This window comes from Corythoichthys intestinalis, chromosome 2 (assembly GCF_030265065.1).
Source record: "Corythoichthys intestinalis isolate RoL2023-P3 chromosome 2, ASM3026506v1, whole genome shotgun sequence".
Classification (NCBI taxonomy): domain Eukaryota; kingdom Metazoa; phylum Chordata; class Actinopteri; order Syngnathiformes; family Syngnathidae; genus Corythoichthys; species Corythoichthys intestinalis.
The window spans coordinates 67,620,644-67,638,255 of record NC_080396.1 but is presented as its reverse complement, the minus strand read 5'-3'; the positions used below and the strand labels follow the sequence as shown (position 1 = coordinate 67,638,255).

The window sequence follows — 17,612 nt, the reverse complement described above, 5'->3', positions numbered from 1 at the left end:
ACGCAAGTGGTTGTTACTGGCACCCCCAAGGGGTTATTTCAATGTAACCGGCATTGTCAGATTGGGCAAAGAGGAAGAAAGTGGGCGAGAGAGGGAGCGAGATCGGTGAGTTGGGAAAGTGTGCGGGTAGCGCGGAGTTCAGTTGCTGCATCCCCCACGTTTTTGTTTTGGTCAATAAAAGTATCCATAAAGAGCCATCCGACGCCACTCGGCGTTTTATGCAGGCCGCCGCCTGAGGAGGAAATCGGTCGAACCGACGACAACGAGCCAACTGAATCGCCGGTTCACTCCTCAGTACGGCGAGGAGTTGAATACACGGCCAATTACCAAAAAGGGCAGGCATAAAGCCAAAAAAGCAGACCAGAATAGCCAGAGCCTGGAATTATTTCAAGGAAAATATGGAGGGTGCCACTGTGTCTACTCTTTGCTAAGCTGAGCTCGCATACCACGGTAGCACGTCGGTTATGAACGAACACTTAAAGCGCTGTCACCAAAGTATTTTTTCGAAGACAACAAGAAACAACAAGCTAGCGGATTGTAAGTCCATACACCTTTCTAACAATGTTTTTTTTAAATTGAGGTTACCTTTATGTGCGTCGTATCAACGTGCATTTTTATTTAATAAAATAATATATATATTATATAATTATATATATATATATATTTTTATTATTATTAAATTTATTAGGATTATGGAAGCTCCCACTTGGGGAAAAAATATACATATATCATGTATATATACATAATAAAAATATATATGGAAACAGCACTGGCCTGCTTACTGTAATCCATGACTGCAATAATGTTAGTTACTTTTTGAGTATGTGTGCCTCTCGTTCAAATTAATTGTGGTAATATTTCAGTGTGCCCTCTACTTTATGTATTTTCAGGTTAAAACAAACAAAAGTTGAACAGTTTTTCCCCTCCCCCCAAAATGTGGAATGCACACCAGAAAAAGCATCTGAAATCACACAAAGTATTCTGAAAATGGTTGTCAGCGACACTCCAATTCATTTTAACATTTAGAACAATATAGACAATGACATACCACAAAAAGAGTAAGAATTCTTTTGACTCCTGTTAAACACGTGAAGTCTCAGTGTTTCCGTTTACATTTTTTTTTGCACTAGTTAATGCCAGCAGCATTTGACGTCATTGTTTGTGATTTATTATTGATATTTATTTTATTTATACGTTAATAAAGAATTTAGGTGTTCCAAAATGTTTTTGGTAAATTAATAAGCTTCAACAAAAATTTCATTAATAAAGTAGTAAAAAAAAAAAATATATATATATATATGTATTAGATTAGTCGACTAATTGAAAAATAGTCGGCTGACTTATCGGGAGGAAATTAGTCGTTTGGGACAGCCCCATAAAAAATCCATATATCAGCCCGATATATTGGTCGACCTGTAGTTCTAATGGCTTTAATGTTATTTCATAAATCAACATATTGGCTGCCAAAGACTGTGATGAACATCCAATCCATTATGACTGGGAGAGTTGAATGATTGCTGGCAGACATCTCAGTCAAAATGGATATGACGTCTACTGCCGTCAATGGCACTGAAACAATGATTCAATGCAATTCAATTCAATTTCTATTGTCAATTCACCATTCAGTAAAGTAATATAGGAAAACTCAAAGTACATCACCTTTAAAGAAGTAAAACTGACGTCCATCGTCAATTTTTCCGCCCTTATTAGTTGTCTCCTTTTTCGAAGGTATCTCCGACGCATATCATTGTTTTGTTACTGAATTTGCCATGACTTATTTGACATTCAGAACGATTTTTTGCTCTATTGCGAAGATAAGTGGTTTGGAAGGTGAAAGTTGCAGACATTGTTAATTTGGACAGTGAGTGTGGTAGCAACCTTAGTTTATGTAGCCTACATAGCTGTGGCAACTGGACGAAGACTAAAAACTGACCTTGCAATTGGAGGGTGGAGAGTGGTACATCCGTTGTAAACACAGAGTAAAAATAACTTTTGAGGTCGCAAATCGTCTATTCATTCATGTGTATTGAAATATTGGGGCCATTTAACGAATATTTGAAGTGCAAATCTTTCATAATGCTCCTTCAAAGACAATTGTCAGACCAAAACAACAAACATTGTGTTCCTCAGTGTTATTTATAACATATTATAAAAGATCATTTTAAGGCACTATACAGAGTTTTTCACTTTTTAACTCGTGACTTAAAGCGTAACTGCAGCCTGTGCTGAGCTCGTGCCTGGCGCGCATGCTTGTATGAGTACGAACATAATGCAACAAGTGTTTGGCCCATCAAATCAGTTCTAGAAACGTGAAAATAGTTCATAGCAAGTCTTAAGTGGGTTAGGAAAGTGTTTTTGCCAAGCAGAGACAAGGGAGAGGTCTGGTGAAACACCTCTGCTACTGCGGGGACAGGGGCATATTTGCACAGGCGCGTGTTTGCCCAGGGTGGTAGATCCAAAAACTATCTACTGAAGGTCAGAAAAGGGGAATTTTGGGGCAGTCTCAGTCAAAACGTCAGGGCTCTGTGTACTCATCAGGGCATTGTTGGAGCATGAATGGAGTAAGAAAGTATTTTAAATCAATTAGTATCACACTGGTAGCCCTTTATATAATCAGTCCACCAGAAGTAGCTCACTAAAAGGTTATTTACAGGACTCCAGACTGTAACCAAATGGTTGCATTTTGCAACTAATATTAGAGCCTGTGCAAGTTTTTTTTTCATCTACTCGCATATGCCAACCAGTAATATTGCAGGTTTTTGTTGTTGTTGTTGCTGACAAACTCCTTTATGGTTAAATCCACTAGTTGGCTGAAATGTAACGAGCTGGTTGCAAGGGAAAATACAACAGAAGAAAAATAAGGTGTGGGTGGGCGATGTGTGGAGCGGATTATAATTGGGGTAACGGGAAAACTTCACAGCACTTGCGAACAATGGCGAAAAGGACAATAAGTGACTGCTTTCTTCCAACAAACCCGCCAGTAGTGTTTCAAAGCAAACCAATGGGGGGGGGGGATAAGTACGACTCAGGGGCTCGACACACAGGAGGCAATGAGTGATGGCAAAATGTGAAAGTCCTCGCCATTGAGCTGAAAGCCAACACATGGGGCGCGATGCGACTGCAGCGGCAAGCGACAGCGACACGTGCTCCTCGTGAAAAATGTTAGTCTGAAGCCCTGAGTTTAAATTTCCCCACTCTGAGGCATGTCTACACCTAGCAGGCTTTTTTAAAACCGAGGATCCTGCCATAATATGTCGGGAAAAATAATTACGTCCACACCAGCACATTTGTAGAAAAAAAAAGCTTCCACAGCCAACCACATTTTTCATTTTTAAATACATTCATAACAATGCGCGAAAAATAATTGTTCATAATACCCCCATCCTTCGCGTGTGTTCTTCGATATGAAGCACTGCAAGAGCTTGTAAATAAATTAAAGCAAAGAAGCACCTGTCTAATTTACTCCAAACGTGAAGATTGGTCTAATGTGTGACGTAGCGACAAGTTTGTCGTAGACAGTGACAATTCCACAATTGAATCTACGGTTATCGGGTCCACATGATGGTGGTACAAACGCACAATTCGCACATCTTACCTTTGGGCGCAGTTTTTAAGAACCCTCGTTTAAGTGTGCGTGTGCATGAGGATGACAGGTCAAACCATAGAAAAAGTTTTTCTCTTTGCCAAACACCCTGCTATGTGTACATAGAGCCGAAAATATCTGAGAAAAAAAAATTCCAACCTAATCTGCATTTAACATTCAGTGGTAATTCCTGTAAAAATGAACAGAAATAGTGACAGCAAACAAGGAGCTCCCCCTCAGGGATTGTGAAAACCTCCAAGGTAGGAAAGAAAGAAGAAAGTGATGGAGTAAAGCGGGTGCAAATGTGTATAAAGCAAAGGAAAACCACAATTTCAAACCAGTGTCTCTGTTCAACTGACCAGCTAAATATTTTATCAGAGACTACACAGCCAAGAGGTTCCTCACTGCTTGTTGCTTTATTGACAAAAATAACAGAGTGCGTGTCAGTGGGGGGAGGTGGAGCCAACTGTGAATGTTCACCAACACAATGTCACTGAAGAGCCTTCCATTGGTCACTTGGAAGCAGTTTAATCTTTGCCTCCCTCTTCTAGCAAGCATCCTACAGTGTGTGCTGCATGATGCTCAGTTCCGCGCTGGATGAACGACCTTGAGCAGGCGAGAAGGGTTGTGTTGCTGTGGCAACCAAGCCTCACGAAACCAGTAACAGCTGGATGCTACAGCACGCAGTGAATTTTTGTGGGTGTCGCCACTTTATTACATCCCCTCTTATTTACCCCCCTCCTCTACCTCTTTTGCGCACAGTCTCGTCATCTCGCTTTCACACAAGCGCACAAGGAAATAAGATCGCTTTCACAAAGGAAATCCTGGTTCCTCAGTAGCGGTAATACAAACTTAGCTTGAATACACCACTTCAGAAATAGAATATCGTCCTTTGTGTATGTTGAAGTTAGAGATGCAGAAGCCATAAAAAGCATGAAAAAGGAATCCAGAACCTAAGGCGACTAACAAAGTAACACCAGAGAAAGGCATCGAGATGGCCACTTGACATTCATGTCACATAAAAAATGAAGCAGAGGTTAAGATGGTCTATACCAAATGGTTTCACACAGAGAAAGGAAATGTGAAATGCAGAATGTCAGTGGTTGCCCTGGCATTTTACCAACTTACAACTATTTCCTCATCAGTTTGCATGCCAGCTGTCAAAACTTTAATATAATAGATTTTATTGGAACACAAACGATGTCAGAGTAAAATCACACAACTGCAGATATGAGAAATGGGAAAAATTAAATGTATTTTGGTGCACAATCTGTAATTTTCTGTTATGTGTGTTTACCTTTACAGTTTACCTAACCTGCATGGAGGACCAAAGCTACCACATTAAAAAAAAAAAAAATATATATATATATATATTTTTTTTTTAAAGTGAAAATAAAATTGACTAAATTAAAAAAATGAATATGATTCAAAGATTAAAAAATAAATATTGAAATAAATCAATCAATGTAAAAATTAAACATACAGTATAAATGGAAAAGTAAAATTCCCAAATCCATCCATCATCTACCGCTCAATCCGAGGTCGGGTCGCGGAGGCAGCAGCTTTAGTCGGGAAACCCAGCTATCCCTCTCCCCAGCCACTTCAACCAACTCCTCCAGCGGCATCCCAAGGCGTTCCCATGCCAGCAGAGAGACAGGCTCTCCAGCGTGTCCTGGGTCATCCCCGGGGTTTCCCGTCGGTGCGACATGCCCGGAACACCTCTCCAGGGAGGCATCCAGATGATCCAGCTGAGCCACTTCATCTGGTTCCTCCCAGTGCAGAGGAGTACCCGCTTGACACAGAATCCCTCCCAGATGACCAAGCTTCTCACCCTAGATTCCCAAATTAAAACCACAAAAAATAATTTGGAAAGAAATGCAAAAATATATAAATTGAATTCAACATCCATTGATCAATAAAAGCACATTGCTCTCTTATTTTCTTTCCATTGTCAGCATGAATGAACATGGAGTATATTCAAATGAGGGGGCGGTCCTATGTGTGCCTTGGGTTGATCTGTTTGCCTATTGGTTGGTTATGTCGACCCTAATGCTATGCGGATGTTAACGTGGGCACTGTTTGCTTCTGGTATTTGCCAAAATTGACTGCAAATACTAACTGCAATTGCTCTGCAACAGCTGGCATTAGCTGCTCAAAGGAGTTTGTAATGACTAGCTCGTTATCAGTTCTGTACATTTTGTTTTACTTGGTCGTGTACAGGCAGGAATTTCCTAGTTGACCGCTTCACCTGTATGTCGATTGACCCATAATAGAATAGTTCAACACACTTAGGACCGTCCCCTCATTTTAATAGCATTTCCCTCTGCATGTTCAACATGAAAAAAAATAAATATGAGAGCAAAGCGCTTTTATATGATTGCTATGTAATTCAATCTATATAGTTCCTTTTATATAAATTTTCACATTCATTTTCGTATTTTTAATTTTTCAATCTTATTGTTTTTAAAATCATTTTTATTTATAATTTAATTTAGTTCTGAATGTCCCTATGTATTTTTAATCTTTGATTCTTATTATTTTTGTATTTAGTGTCATTTTTATTTTATTACTTATTTCATTCATATATTTCATTTGAATTTTGGCAGCTCCACTTGAAAAACCAACAATGGATCCTTTTTAAGGGACTGTTCTGCATTTGCATTTAGTTGCTTATATTACACGACTGATCACTGAGAATGATTTAAAAAAAAAAAAAAAAATGGACTTTAATAGACCCAACACCAGACCAAGACCATACTTATTGATGCATTGATTCATCATACAGTATTGTCTTACAAACCTCAACTGTCCAACCACTTCCCCAATAGTCTGATGTTTTCGTCTGTAATATTCAAATGTTTTAGACCAAAAATAAACTTGTCCAGCAATTTCGAATGGACATAGACAGATGAGCAAATATTGTATCATCTTTAAGGACAATGCCAACTTTGTTGTGATAATAGACTCAGCAGGAAAAGAAATACATTATTTCAATTAAACCTACCTACAAGCCACAATCTGTATGTTAAAGAAAATGTCCGAGCATTTAACATCATCTAGACTTACTGACCTGAAAAGCCAAGTGGCTCCGCTTTAGACTGGATAGTGTTTTAAGAGGACGCTTGCCATTCCGGACCTAATGCTAACACGAGCACGAATGTGATGCTAACGCTAGGAGTTACATTTAGGGTCTGATGATCTCTCAGCACGGACCTTTAAAAGCTATAGCAACATTGCATATTCTGTCTAGCCAAGATAAGAAAACAAATCTTACTGTGTCTTCAAACAAGCAAGAAGGAATGAAGCCTAGTTTGAGATACATCCTAAACTCTGGTGAGGAGGGAAAATGCAGCACATCTCACATGAGTGACACGACCCAAACACTGTTACGATCCAAGCTGACGTACTCCATGTACAATACAGTATGAAAATATCACACATTTTGAACATATGACAGTAAGGATGTCGCATTTTTGTTTCTTCATCTCGTCAGACGAAAACTGCCATTCTTCTTTTCATGTTCTAGTCTCCCAAGCAACATTTTTATCTCGTCATCATCGCTTAAAAATTGTTCGTCGAGGAAATATTTTCATTATCGTCATTGTTGACAAAGAAGAGTAAAATATGCAATGTTGCTTTAGCCTTTAAAGGTCTGTGCTGAGTGATCATCAGACGCTAAATGTATCTCAGCGTTAGCGTACCATTCGCTGTTAGCTTCATCTCCAGAATGGTGAGCGTCCTCTTAAAACACTGGTCAGTCTAAAGCAGAGACACTTGGCTTTTCTTGTCAGTAAGAATAAATGATGTTTTCGTAGGCACCATCTAACTGTTTGCATTAGTCTAACACACGTAATATAATTAATCAGGAAATAGTATCATTTTCATATTTACGGTAGGACTACACTACTAATATAAAATAAATAGCACACCATAGTTTAATGAGAAGAAATAGAAGAGATACACAATGCCATCTTATCACAAGAGTGAACTCAACTCGGGTAATCTGCTCTCCCAGCAAACTCCAAGGACAAAGCACTTTGTCCTAAAACAAGTACAACCAGCCTGGGCAGCAAAGTTGATAGCGGGCGTCCCAATCCGCGCACGAACCTAAGCCGCCCAAAACCGGCCACAGCGGGGGCGGCCCAAAAGCAACGCCCAGAAACGCCTTCGACAAGACCCGCGTCAGCAAAGACTTCAAAAAGACTGGACACTGAGATAAGACAGATTTCTTCTGCTCGGAAACATGTAGCCTTGTTTTGGATCCAGAATTGTCCCTCCGTCGTCTGTTTTTGCCTTGTTTTTGACGATTGTCGACGAATAAATTGTCAACCTGTTTTCGGCGAGTGTTCTTCAAGCTTTTGAAACATGGAGTCAGTGTGCAAAGGGTTAACACAGGAACGCGCGGAGTTTAGCTTCCTCCTGGCCTGGCTCGCGGGGGCGTCGAGCGGCGGAGCACATTTCCGTTCTGTTGCCGGCCTCCCCGTGCGGTTTGCGCTGGGAGGACTAAATTCCTTCACTCAAGGTTTTTTTTTTTTTTTTTTTTTTTTTAACATACAGTTGGTGGCTTCTAAGTAGGTTGAATTGAAAATGATGTACTGCTTTTCCTGCTAAGTATTATCATCATAATCTTGGCGTTGTCCTTGTAGAATCTACAATGTGTGCTCATCTGTCTAATATGTCTATGTTCTTTTTCAAAAGTTGGCCTTTAATCTGTTAGCGACTTTTCATGCAACATTCAGCATTAGTATCACAAAATAAGTGTATTCATGTCAACCACGCCGGCTGCTGTCTGCTCTTCTCTTCAAGTACCCATTACTTCAGTAAAGAAAAATACCATATGAGCGTGTGTGAGCAGCTATTAGCCCCAAGACATGTGTGCTAATGCAAAGTGTGAGGCAGATTGAAATCACGGACTAAAGTGAATTTAGCATGTATAGTCCATTTTGCCCCTGAAATGTGGCCTGACTCAATGCAGGAGTTGATCAGACAAAGCACTGTAAAAAAGTATTCTCAACCGTTTAATTTTTGGGGAACTACGGCAATTATAAATGGCACTCACTGACAGTGTGCCAAACACAGCTGATTTGCAACAAATACTAAGTTAAATGATATTTAATCAGCAGGGTACTGAAAATGTGTGTGTTTATTAATTTTGAAATGTAATCTATCACCCATGTGGAGATAATGTGAATGCACACAATTTTAAGATGTTAATGAGTCTATCAGGTTGCTTTATCCTGTATTTTAATTGCACATATAAAACTAACAAAATTAAGAAAGTGGCCTGGATCTTTTTTAAACTCTCACACACACCCTAAACACCAAGGATAGCCATCGTAGTCTTATAATACTTTAATTCAGTTGTTTGGAGATTGACAAACACACTCGATGTATTTCCTTTTTAAAATGTATTTGGTTTGTTATTAAAGCAAAAGTGTATTGTGTGTTTACATAGGGGGGCAAATGTAGGCAGGCAGTAATATTTTTTTTCTGTTTTTACTTTGTTTGTATCTATATTATATACATATATATATATATATACAGTGGGCAAATAAGTATTTAGTCAACCACTAATTATGCAAGTTCACCCACTTGAAAATATTAGAGAGGCCTGTAATTGTCAACATGGGTAAACCTCAACCATGAGAGACAGAATGTGGAAAAAAAAAACATCCAGAAAATCACATTGTTTGATTTTTAAAGAATTTATTTGCAAATCATGGTGTAAAATAAGTATTTGGTCTATACCAAAAGTTCATCTCAATACTTTGTTATGTACCCTTTGTTGGCAATAACGGAGGCCAAACGTTTTCTGTAACTCTTCACAAGCTTTTTACACACTGTTGCTGGTATTTTGGCCCAGAGAAGGGATGTTTTGGGGCTGTCGTTGGGCAACACCGACTTTCAACTCCCTCTTCACTCCGTGGCGTCAAAATGATAACAAGAACGAGGAGCAAAAATCCCAGGACCACACAGGGGGACCAAGTGAATAACCTACAAAGAGCTGGGACCACAGTAGCAAAGGCTACTATCAGTAACACAATGCGCCGCTACGGACTCAAAACCTGCACTGCCAGACGTGTCCCCCTGCTGAAGAAAATACACGTCCAGGCCCGTCTGCGGTTCGCTAGAGAGCATTTGGATGATCCAGAAGAGGACGGTGAGAATGTGTTATGGTCAGATGAAACCAAAATAGAACTTTTTGGTAGAAACACAGGTTCTCTTGTTTGGAGGAAAAAGAATACTGAATTGCACTATACCCAGTGTGAAGCATGTTGGTGGAAATATCATGCCTCGGGGCTGTTTTTCTGCAAAGGGACCAAGACGACTGATCTGTGTAAAGGAAAGAATGAATGGGGCCATGTATCGAGAGATTTTGAGTGAAAATCTCCTTCCATCAGCGAGGGTATTGAAGATGAGACGTGGCTGGGTCTTTCAGCATGACAATGATCCCAAACACACAGCCAGGGCAACAAAGGAGTGGCTTCGTAAGAAGCATTTCAAGGTCCTGGAGTGGCCTAGCCAGTCTCCAGGTCTCAACCCCATAGAAAATCTGCAGAGGGAGTTGAAAGTCCGTGTTGCCCAACAACAGCCTCAAAACATCACTGCTCTAGAGGAGAGATGCATGGAGGAAAGGGCCAAAATACTAACAACAGTGTGTGAAAAGCTTGTGAAGAGTTACAGAAAACATTTGGCCTCCATTATTGCCAACAAAGGGTACATGACAAAGTATTGAGATGAACTTTTGGTATTGACCAAATACTTATTTTCCACCATGATTTGCAAATAAATTATTTAAAAATCAAACAATGTGATTTTCTGCTTTTTTTCCCCACATTCTGTCTCTTATGGTTGAAGTTTAACCATGTTGACAATTACAGGCCTCTCTAATATTTTCAAGTGGGAGAACTTGCACAATTAGTGGTTGACTAAATACTTATTTGCCCCACTGTGTGTGTGTGTGTGTGTGTGTGTGTATATATATATATATATAGTCTTTCTGTGCTATCTCCTATCTTTAACAAAGACAGTGATGCATTTTAAGTGGGAGTACTTGCTTGTGTGCACTTGAACAAGTGAATTGTAGCTAGGCTAACACGCTAGATCTCAAGTCCTCATATTGCTGTGTGTACATCCACCGCTCCACCTTGCAGGGAAACGAAATGAGCGTCTTGCTGACATTGCAGAAAATCGGGGCAAACTGACCACATAATGTTTGTGTGTGAGTGCTTTTCTATTCATACATATTAACTTTAAATTGTATTAAAATAATAAGCAATCTTTAAGTAAATGGATAGGATCCTCCAAGTCTTTTATTTGTGTCCCCTTTTTTTTTTTTAGAAATCGAAATATGGTCACCCTATACTAGAGTAAAGTAGAGCCATCATGTGTAATCATTTGTTTTTATGCCTCTTCGCATGGGGGTCAGTTTGCTCGCGTGGTGGACAGCGAGCTACATGCGTAATACTTGAACGGTCTTAATGGAAAAAGGCATTCTGAACGGGCACGCAAATAGATCGTTATGACAAAAAATAGGAATTGTGCATTAAGACCTGTGGTCTAAACCTGGTCGTTGTTACTTTTAGGCTATGAAGTGCCAGCTTACCTACCGTTTAAAATATCGCTTTGCAATAATTTTGCATTGTACAAAAAAAAAAATCATCTTGATCTGCATGACAAACACTACAGCTTATAGGGGAAAAAAAACAGGTCACTTTTTTTTTTTTGTCGCTGTACCTAGGCTTGCACACACACCCTCCCTCACATACATACATTGTATGTACACTTATCCTGTATATAAACTCAGCTTTCAACAATACTGATACTAGTACTGTAGGGGCCCAAATACGACACTAAAATGTGGGTATTGGAATCTGCAAGTACTAAGAAATAATGGACCGATGATGTGCAACATGTACTCAATATTTTGTTTCCAAACACCAGTTGTCTTCCCCGAGATGACCGCCAGGTACGAAGGCTGACGTGACATAAGCAGCCCTACCGATTACAAAAAAGAAAATGAAGAAAACGAAGATAAATGCACTAAAAGTATTTAAAAAATGGCGTTGAATATTATTTTGTAAGATGGAAAATGATAGCGTCAAATCTTGTAGTGTTTTGAGCCAAGGAGACGAGTTTTTATTCTGTTAATTTAGCAGACATATTTTCGTTTTTAGAGACGATACCTTGAATGGTGGATATATGTACATGTCAAACGGTAATACCAGCCAGGATATAACATTTTATGAACATTGACATGAGCATTTATTAAGATGTTAGCTATGTTAGAAGGTGGTCAAAGGCGGAAAAGTAGGCTAGTGAACATATGTCTCCTAGCAAAAGTGATTAGCACATGAGCTTAGCTAACGTACTAATGTGGTATAATGGCATTGACTATCCATTCGCAATGTTTGTATTAGTGTTTTTACAGGTTTTTAAGCAGTGTCTGACCAAGCCATGATTGTAAATATGTTAAATTCAAGTGAATATATGCATTAATTTAGTATTTAATTAATATTAGGAATAAATATTTTGGATATTTTTTCCAAAAACGTGGTATTGGGATCTGGAGCAACGCAAATATAAACATTTATTATATGTATTCATGCATTTATATGAGAGCTTTTGTCATGAGTACCTAAATGGGAAACGCTTGACAGCTTTTATTGAGGCTAGAGGCATCAACCAAATGAGTACGCAAAAAACCTCCTCCACAGAGCCGAATCAATGTGTACCACTGAAGATTAATTCCTGTTTAACACATCTTGACACATGGTGAACGGGCCTCAATAACAACAGGACAACAGTTCAGTCGCCACAGTGCAGTTGGGGGAAGGCCCAGGACAGTGGGTAAAACACGCCCCCGAAAGACAAGTGAGAACAGAGTGAAGAATGTGGTGAGTTTGGAGTCAGAAGGCTTCCTGACTCCGCAACAGATGACAGTGCGGAATAGACCAAACAAAAGAGGTTAAAACAATGGAGGGATTCCAGGTAAAATCCCGGGGAGGGTCTCCACCTGTGCCCCTCTTCATTTCAGTAGTAGGTGGAGTCCAGGTTACCCAACCCTGCTCCATTCACCAGTATGTCCTGCGTCCCTATTATTTCCAACTCTGCAAACATCGTGCATCACTGTCACCTTTCTCCTCTTTGAAAATGAAAAATGTCATTGCATATAATTGGCTTTTCCATAAACGAATTTAAAGGTGAAGGTCAGAGTTTTTGACATAAGGCTTAATCTTCGAATTAGCTGGAGTTTAATTAGTCGATGGGAGTTGATTTCAACAAATTCAGTGCAGCTTGTCAGTTATTAGTTAGTTTCAGGGCTCCGGAGTGGCTAAGCTAGTGCGAGTCCATGGTGCCTGCTTAGAATACCAATAAAAAACAACATATGCACGCACAAGAATCACCGGTAACCCATGCAATCAATAGTGTTGGCTATGTTTACAGGATAAAGTTATTAAAGATTCCCATTGCATGTCATTAATTGTAGTATGAACAGAAACATTTGTAATCCAGGAGCTCTGCAGGGAATGAGACGCCTAGGCAAGCAGGCCGGACTGATATCCTATCGTTTTTTTCACTGCTGATTTTTTTGTGGGAACGAAAGGGACTTCCCAGCAGACTGAGCACGAATGGCCGAAGACCTTCTCTCTATTGTGGTTGCATTACGCATCTAAAAATATAGTCCTGCAGAATGAAATGAATTAAGGCAGTTTGGTGTGAGATTGTTCGGCCGCAAGGATGTTTCGAAAAATGATCTGTATTTTTTGAATTTATTTGACTATGCTAGATCTGTGAATATCATTTATTATTTACATGCTAAGCAGGCACCATTGACTCGCACTAGCTTAGCCACTCCAGAGTCCTGAAACTAACTAATAACTGACAAACTGCACGGAATTTGGTGAAATCAACTTCACTGACTAATTGAACTCCAGCTATTTCGAAGATTAAGCCTAATGTAAAAAAAACAAAATCTGAACTTCCCTTGAAAAAAATCAAGACCTAGCTGTTAAAATATTGTTTATAACAGTTGTAAAGCAATAAAACAAACAACAAAAATGAATGAAATGAACAAAAATCCAACAAAGTATTTCATAACGGGTCAAAATTATTTTTCAAACAGATCATGTGACTAGCGCCTTAGAGACTTCCTTTGCTTTGCTTAGCTGAAACTACACCTGAGGAGGCAAGATGGGTATTTGACATTTCTTTAAACCTAAGCTTTCAAAAGCTTTAACAACAAGCTTGAACTGAGCTGAGCTTGAACCGAAGATTGAAAACGAACAGTGTCAAGATATATACAGTGGTACCTCTACATACAAAGTTAATTCGTTCCAGGACCTTGTTTGTAAGTCGAAATGGTCGTATGTCGAGCAGGATTTTCTCATAAGAATACATTATAGTTCCATTAATTTGTTCCACAGCACAAAAAAACCTACACTAAATCCTTAATAAATGCTGCTGGTATTATTACAAATGGCAATTAAACATAGCAAAACAAATAAATTATTAATAAAAATCGGAATAATAATAATAATTCCTGTAATAACATAACGAATCAGGTTCTTACGTGGCGGACATTTTTTGGTGTACATGAACGCACCGCGTGGCTGACGTGACAGAGAGGGAAAAGTGAGGTTTAGAGTTACTTTCACTTTCAATGTTTTCTTGAGAAGACCAGTAGGCGTTTTGTGTTGGATAAGTTCTGAAATAAATGATAAAAACCTGACGAGTTCTTTGGCGATGTTTCCACAATAATAATCGTCAGCTTAACTTATAAAGACTGGCGAATGGTAGTCGTCGGAGGACCGTAGAAATGTATTGTTGAGACAGTTCACGGACGTGCACCCCATGCTCATATTTTTCTAGAATTTGCATCTTCATTTTAAAGGGAAGCGTTACCTTTTTCCTTGTTTTACCACCTGTACCAACCTTTTTGAAACCTGTGTTGATTTCTTGCACAAGAAAATCCACGATGCTGTCATCTCGTCGTATTTCGAACATGTTGTCGAATGTAGAAACAAATGGAGAGTCAAATTTTACGTCGGATGTCGAAAAGATCGTGTGTCGAAGCAATCGTATGTCGAGGTACCACTGTACTACTGGTATTTTTTTTGTGGTGTACCTGAACGCACTTCACAGAGTGACTGAGTCAGAGAGGGACTTTTTACTTTTACTTTGTTCAGCTGCGGGAGACATGTTGTGTTGCACAAGTTCTGAAATAAAATACAAATTTTCATACTGGAGTGCCAAGTCAAATTACGTTGTTGACAGTGTTTTTTGCCGACAATGACAATAAGTTCTATTCTATTCTATTTTATTCTATTTTAAATGAGTAAAAACCTGACAAAGCTGGCGATTTCTTTGCCGATGTTACAATAATGATAATTGTCACCTTACCTTGTAAAGACTGGCGAATGGAGGAGGACCGCCGAGATCATAGACCGTCTACGGCTGTATTGTTGAGCGAGTTCACGGATGCGCACCGGACGCTCATATCTTCTTTTTTTTTTTTTATATATATATATAATTTGCATCTTCATTTCAATGGTAAGCCTCACATTTTTCCTTTTTTCACCAGCTGCACTAACATTGCTGAAACCCATGTTGATTTCTTTCACAAGAAAAGTCTTGCGGAAAAACAAAGAAACTGCGGCGCTGTCATAAATTGGCGTATTTTGTGCATGTCGTCGGATGCAGAAACAAATGGAGAGTCAAATTTTACATCGGATGTCGAAAAGATCGTATGTCAAGGTACCACTGTATAGTCAAGTTAATTTTATTGCTGACATTGCGTTTCGGGGTTATCAACAACTTTGCCTATGCACCACCTCCTGTAACCTTGTATTGAATAAACATTATCGATCAGGGGTCTGCAAGTCCGGTCCTCGAGAGCTGCTATCCAGCTGTTTTTCCATGTCTCCCTCCTTTTACACACCTGAATCAAATGATCAGCTCATCAACAAGCTCTGCAGGAGCCTGATAAAGATCCTGATTATTTGATTCAGTTGTGTTAGAGGAGGGAGACATGGAAAGCAAGCTGGATAGTGGCTCCCGAGGACCGGACTGGCAGACCCCTGTTATAGATGGTAGATGGATATATTTACATTAGCATAAATTAGGTGTTCTTTGGTATAAAGGTTAAATCTTTCTAATCATGAATACCCAAAACGTGCCACATAAATCCACCAACCATTCAACAGGTGCACTGAAAAATCCTGTATTTACCCCAAGATAAAATAATCAATAATCATGTATAAGGGTACATATTTAAACAATCCAAGCTTCTTTTCTTACTTAAAGCTTGTACCCAACTGCAAATTAGACATAAAACCCAGCTATCAGTCGATGAAAATAATCATGAAGAGAGCATTCACAGCTGCATGAAAAGGACACATTCAAGCAATTAAGCTGTCCTCACGTGCAAAACTGCACACAAGATCACGCATCAGATGCATTACTTTGACTTCCTCTTTGTTTACACACATTGCGGCGAGCACACATGACTTTACGTGTACACGCACACGCGCTCACATTAGTGTCAGACGAACTAAAGTATAAAACAAGGGAGCTAGAGCATTACAGTGTGACGGTACAAGGCCGCTGTGCTGCCCCCTGCAGATATGCACGGTGAGACGCGTTTCAGAGGGCAGAGCAAATGACATAATGTAAAACAGACACAATAGGAATAGCCAATAAATAAATAACAGCATGGACACGCATTCACGTACGATATTTGCACTCAATGCATTCACGATTTAAAGTACAAATATGTACTTTCAGTACTTTCTCATTGCCCGGTACGCTGCATTGTGTCCAGCGTGCTCTTGCAGACAGACATCAGCTTATTCTCCACAAATCGCACGCATGCACCAGCGAAATGCAGGCTCACGGTTTTCTCAATGCATGCAAACCGCGCAGTGTGTCATATGTGCGATCGTGTAAATTTGTGCGTGCGTGTGTGAACTCATTAGATCTGCCAACCTTTCGCTGCCTTGCGTAGCCAGCGCTTCGTGGACGGCACGTCTCGCAAGCTGCCAGCTGACCGTCGCTGTCAAACGCGGACCCGAACGTTGACGTCTCGCCAGACTCTGGTCGCGTGCGTGTTTGTTTGATTTTTTAAACATAAACTTCCCCGACACTTTAAGCGGAAACACTTGACACCGGCGGCTTGTTTGAGAACCAGGCAGCTCGTGTGAAGTTCCCTTGCTTAAATACAGATGCTAATAAATAAATGTTCGTCGTCACTCAAAGTTCTCCAAGACTGCACATAGGAAATTGAATATTTGTTCACTGTCATGTGGAAGAGCGTACAATCTGCCCTCTGCACCGCACCAATACCAATTTGTGTGCACTGCCGCAGGCAACACAAGTAAGCGGGCTGCATTTCCGTCCTCTATCACATCGCAAACCCAACGCAAAGTCTGGTGAAATTCATGCATGAATGCCAACAAACAAATAGGAAGGTCTTACCTTCTAGACGTATCTCTCTAGTGGAACGATAATATTGTCTTTACACCGTTAACTCTCCGCCATCTTCGGCACTATTTGTTTAAATGAGAAACACTCCCGGAGCCTAACGAAGCCAGTTCTGTAAGTTGAGGCGTCGCGGGCGGTTGTGGGTAGTGAAGTTTATTAGTGTAATGCACTGCAGTTATGTCTTCGCTGTTAAACCCGGAAATAAACTACTGACAGACGACACCACTACGTCGGAGAGAGCAGGGGAGGTAAGGGGCTCACGGGGGCGTTCGCTGTCTGTCTCGCCGCTTGCAGACGGGTGTCAGCGAATACAGCAGGTCGGCCAAAGGTGACAAGGTGGAAACCTTCACTTGACATGAATGGAAAAATCCCTGGCTTGTTTGAATAAACTGTTTTGTAAACTGTCGTTTGCTGAAGACTCAAACTACATTTATGTTTTTTTTAAAAACACAAAATAGTCAAATAGACTTGGATTGGAAGTTTAACACCATATTTACAGTAATGCTATGACTAAATAATAAAAATAATAATACACAAAGTTCGACCT

At 39.8% G+C, this 17,612-nt stretch overlaps 1 protein-coding gene across 3 annotated transcripts in view; it reads right to left on the bottom strand.

Moving 5' to 3' along the window:
* LOC130931905 (nuclear receptor coactivator 3-like) overlaps positions 1–17,205 on the bottom strand; it is a 121,604-nt gene extending 104,399 nt beyond the window's left edge. For 2 of the 3 annotated variants that reach the window (XM_057861114.1, XM_057861105.1), the window contains exon 1: positions 16,571–17,050. In XM_057861114.1, the coding sequence (XP_057717097.1) occupies positions 16,571–16,713 (143 nt within the window). In that variant the 5' untranslated portion in view covers positions 16,714–17,050. The other variant, XM_057861124.1, reaches the window with a different exon arrangement.
* Between the last annotated feature and the right edge of the window lie 407 nt (positions 17,206–17,612).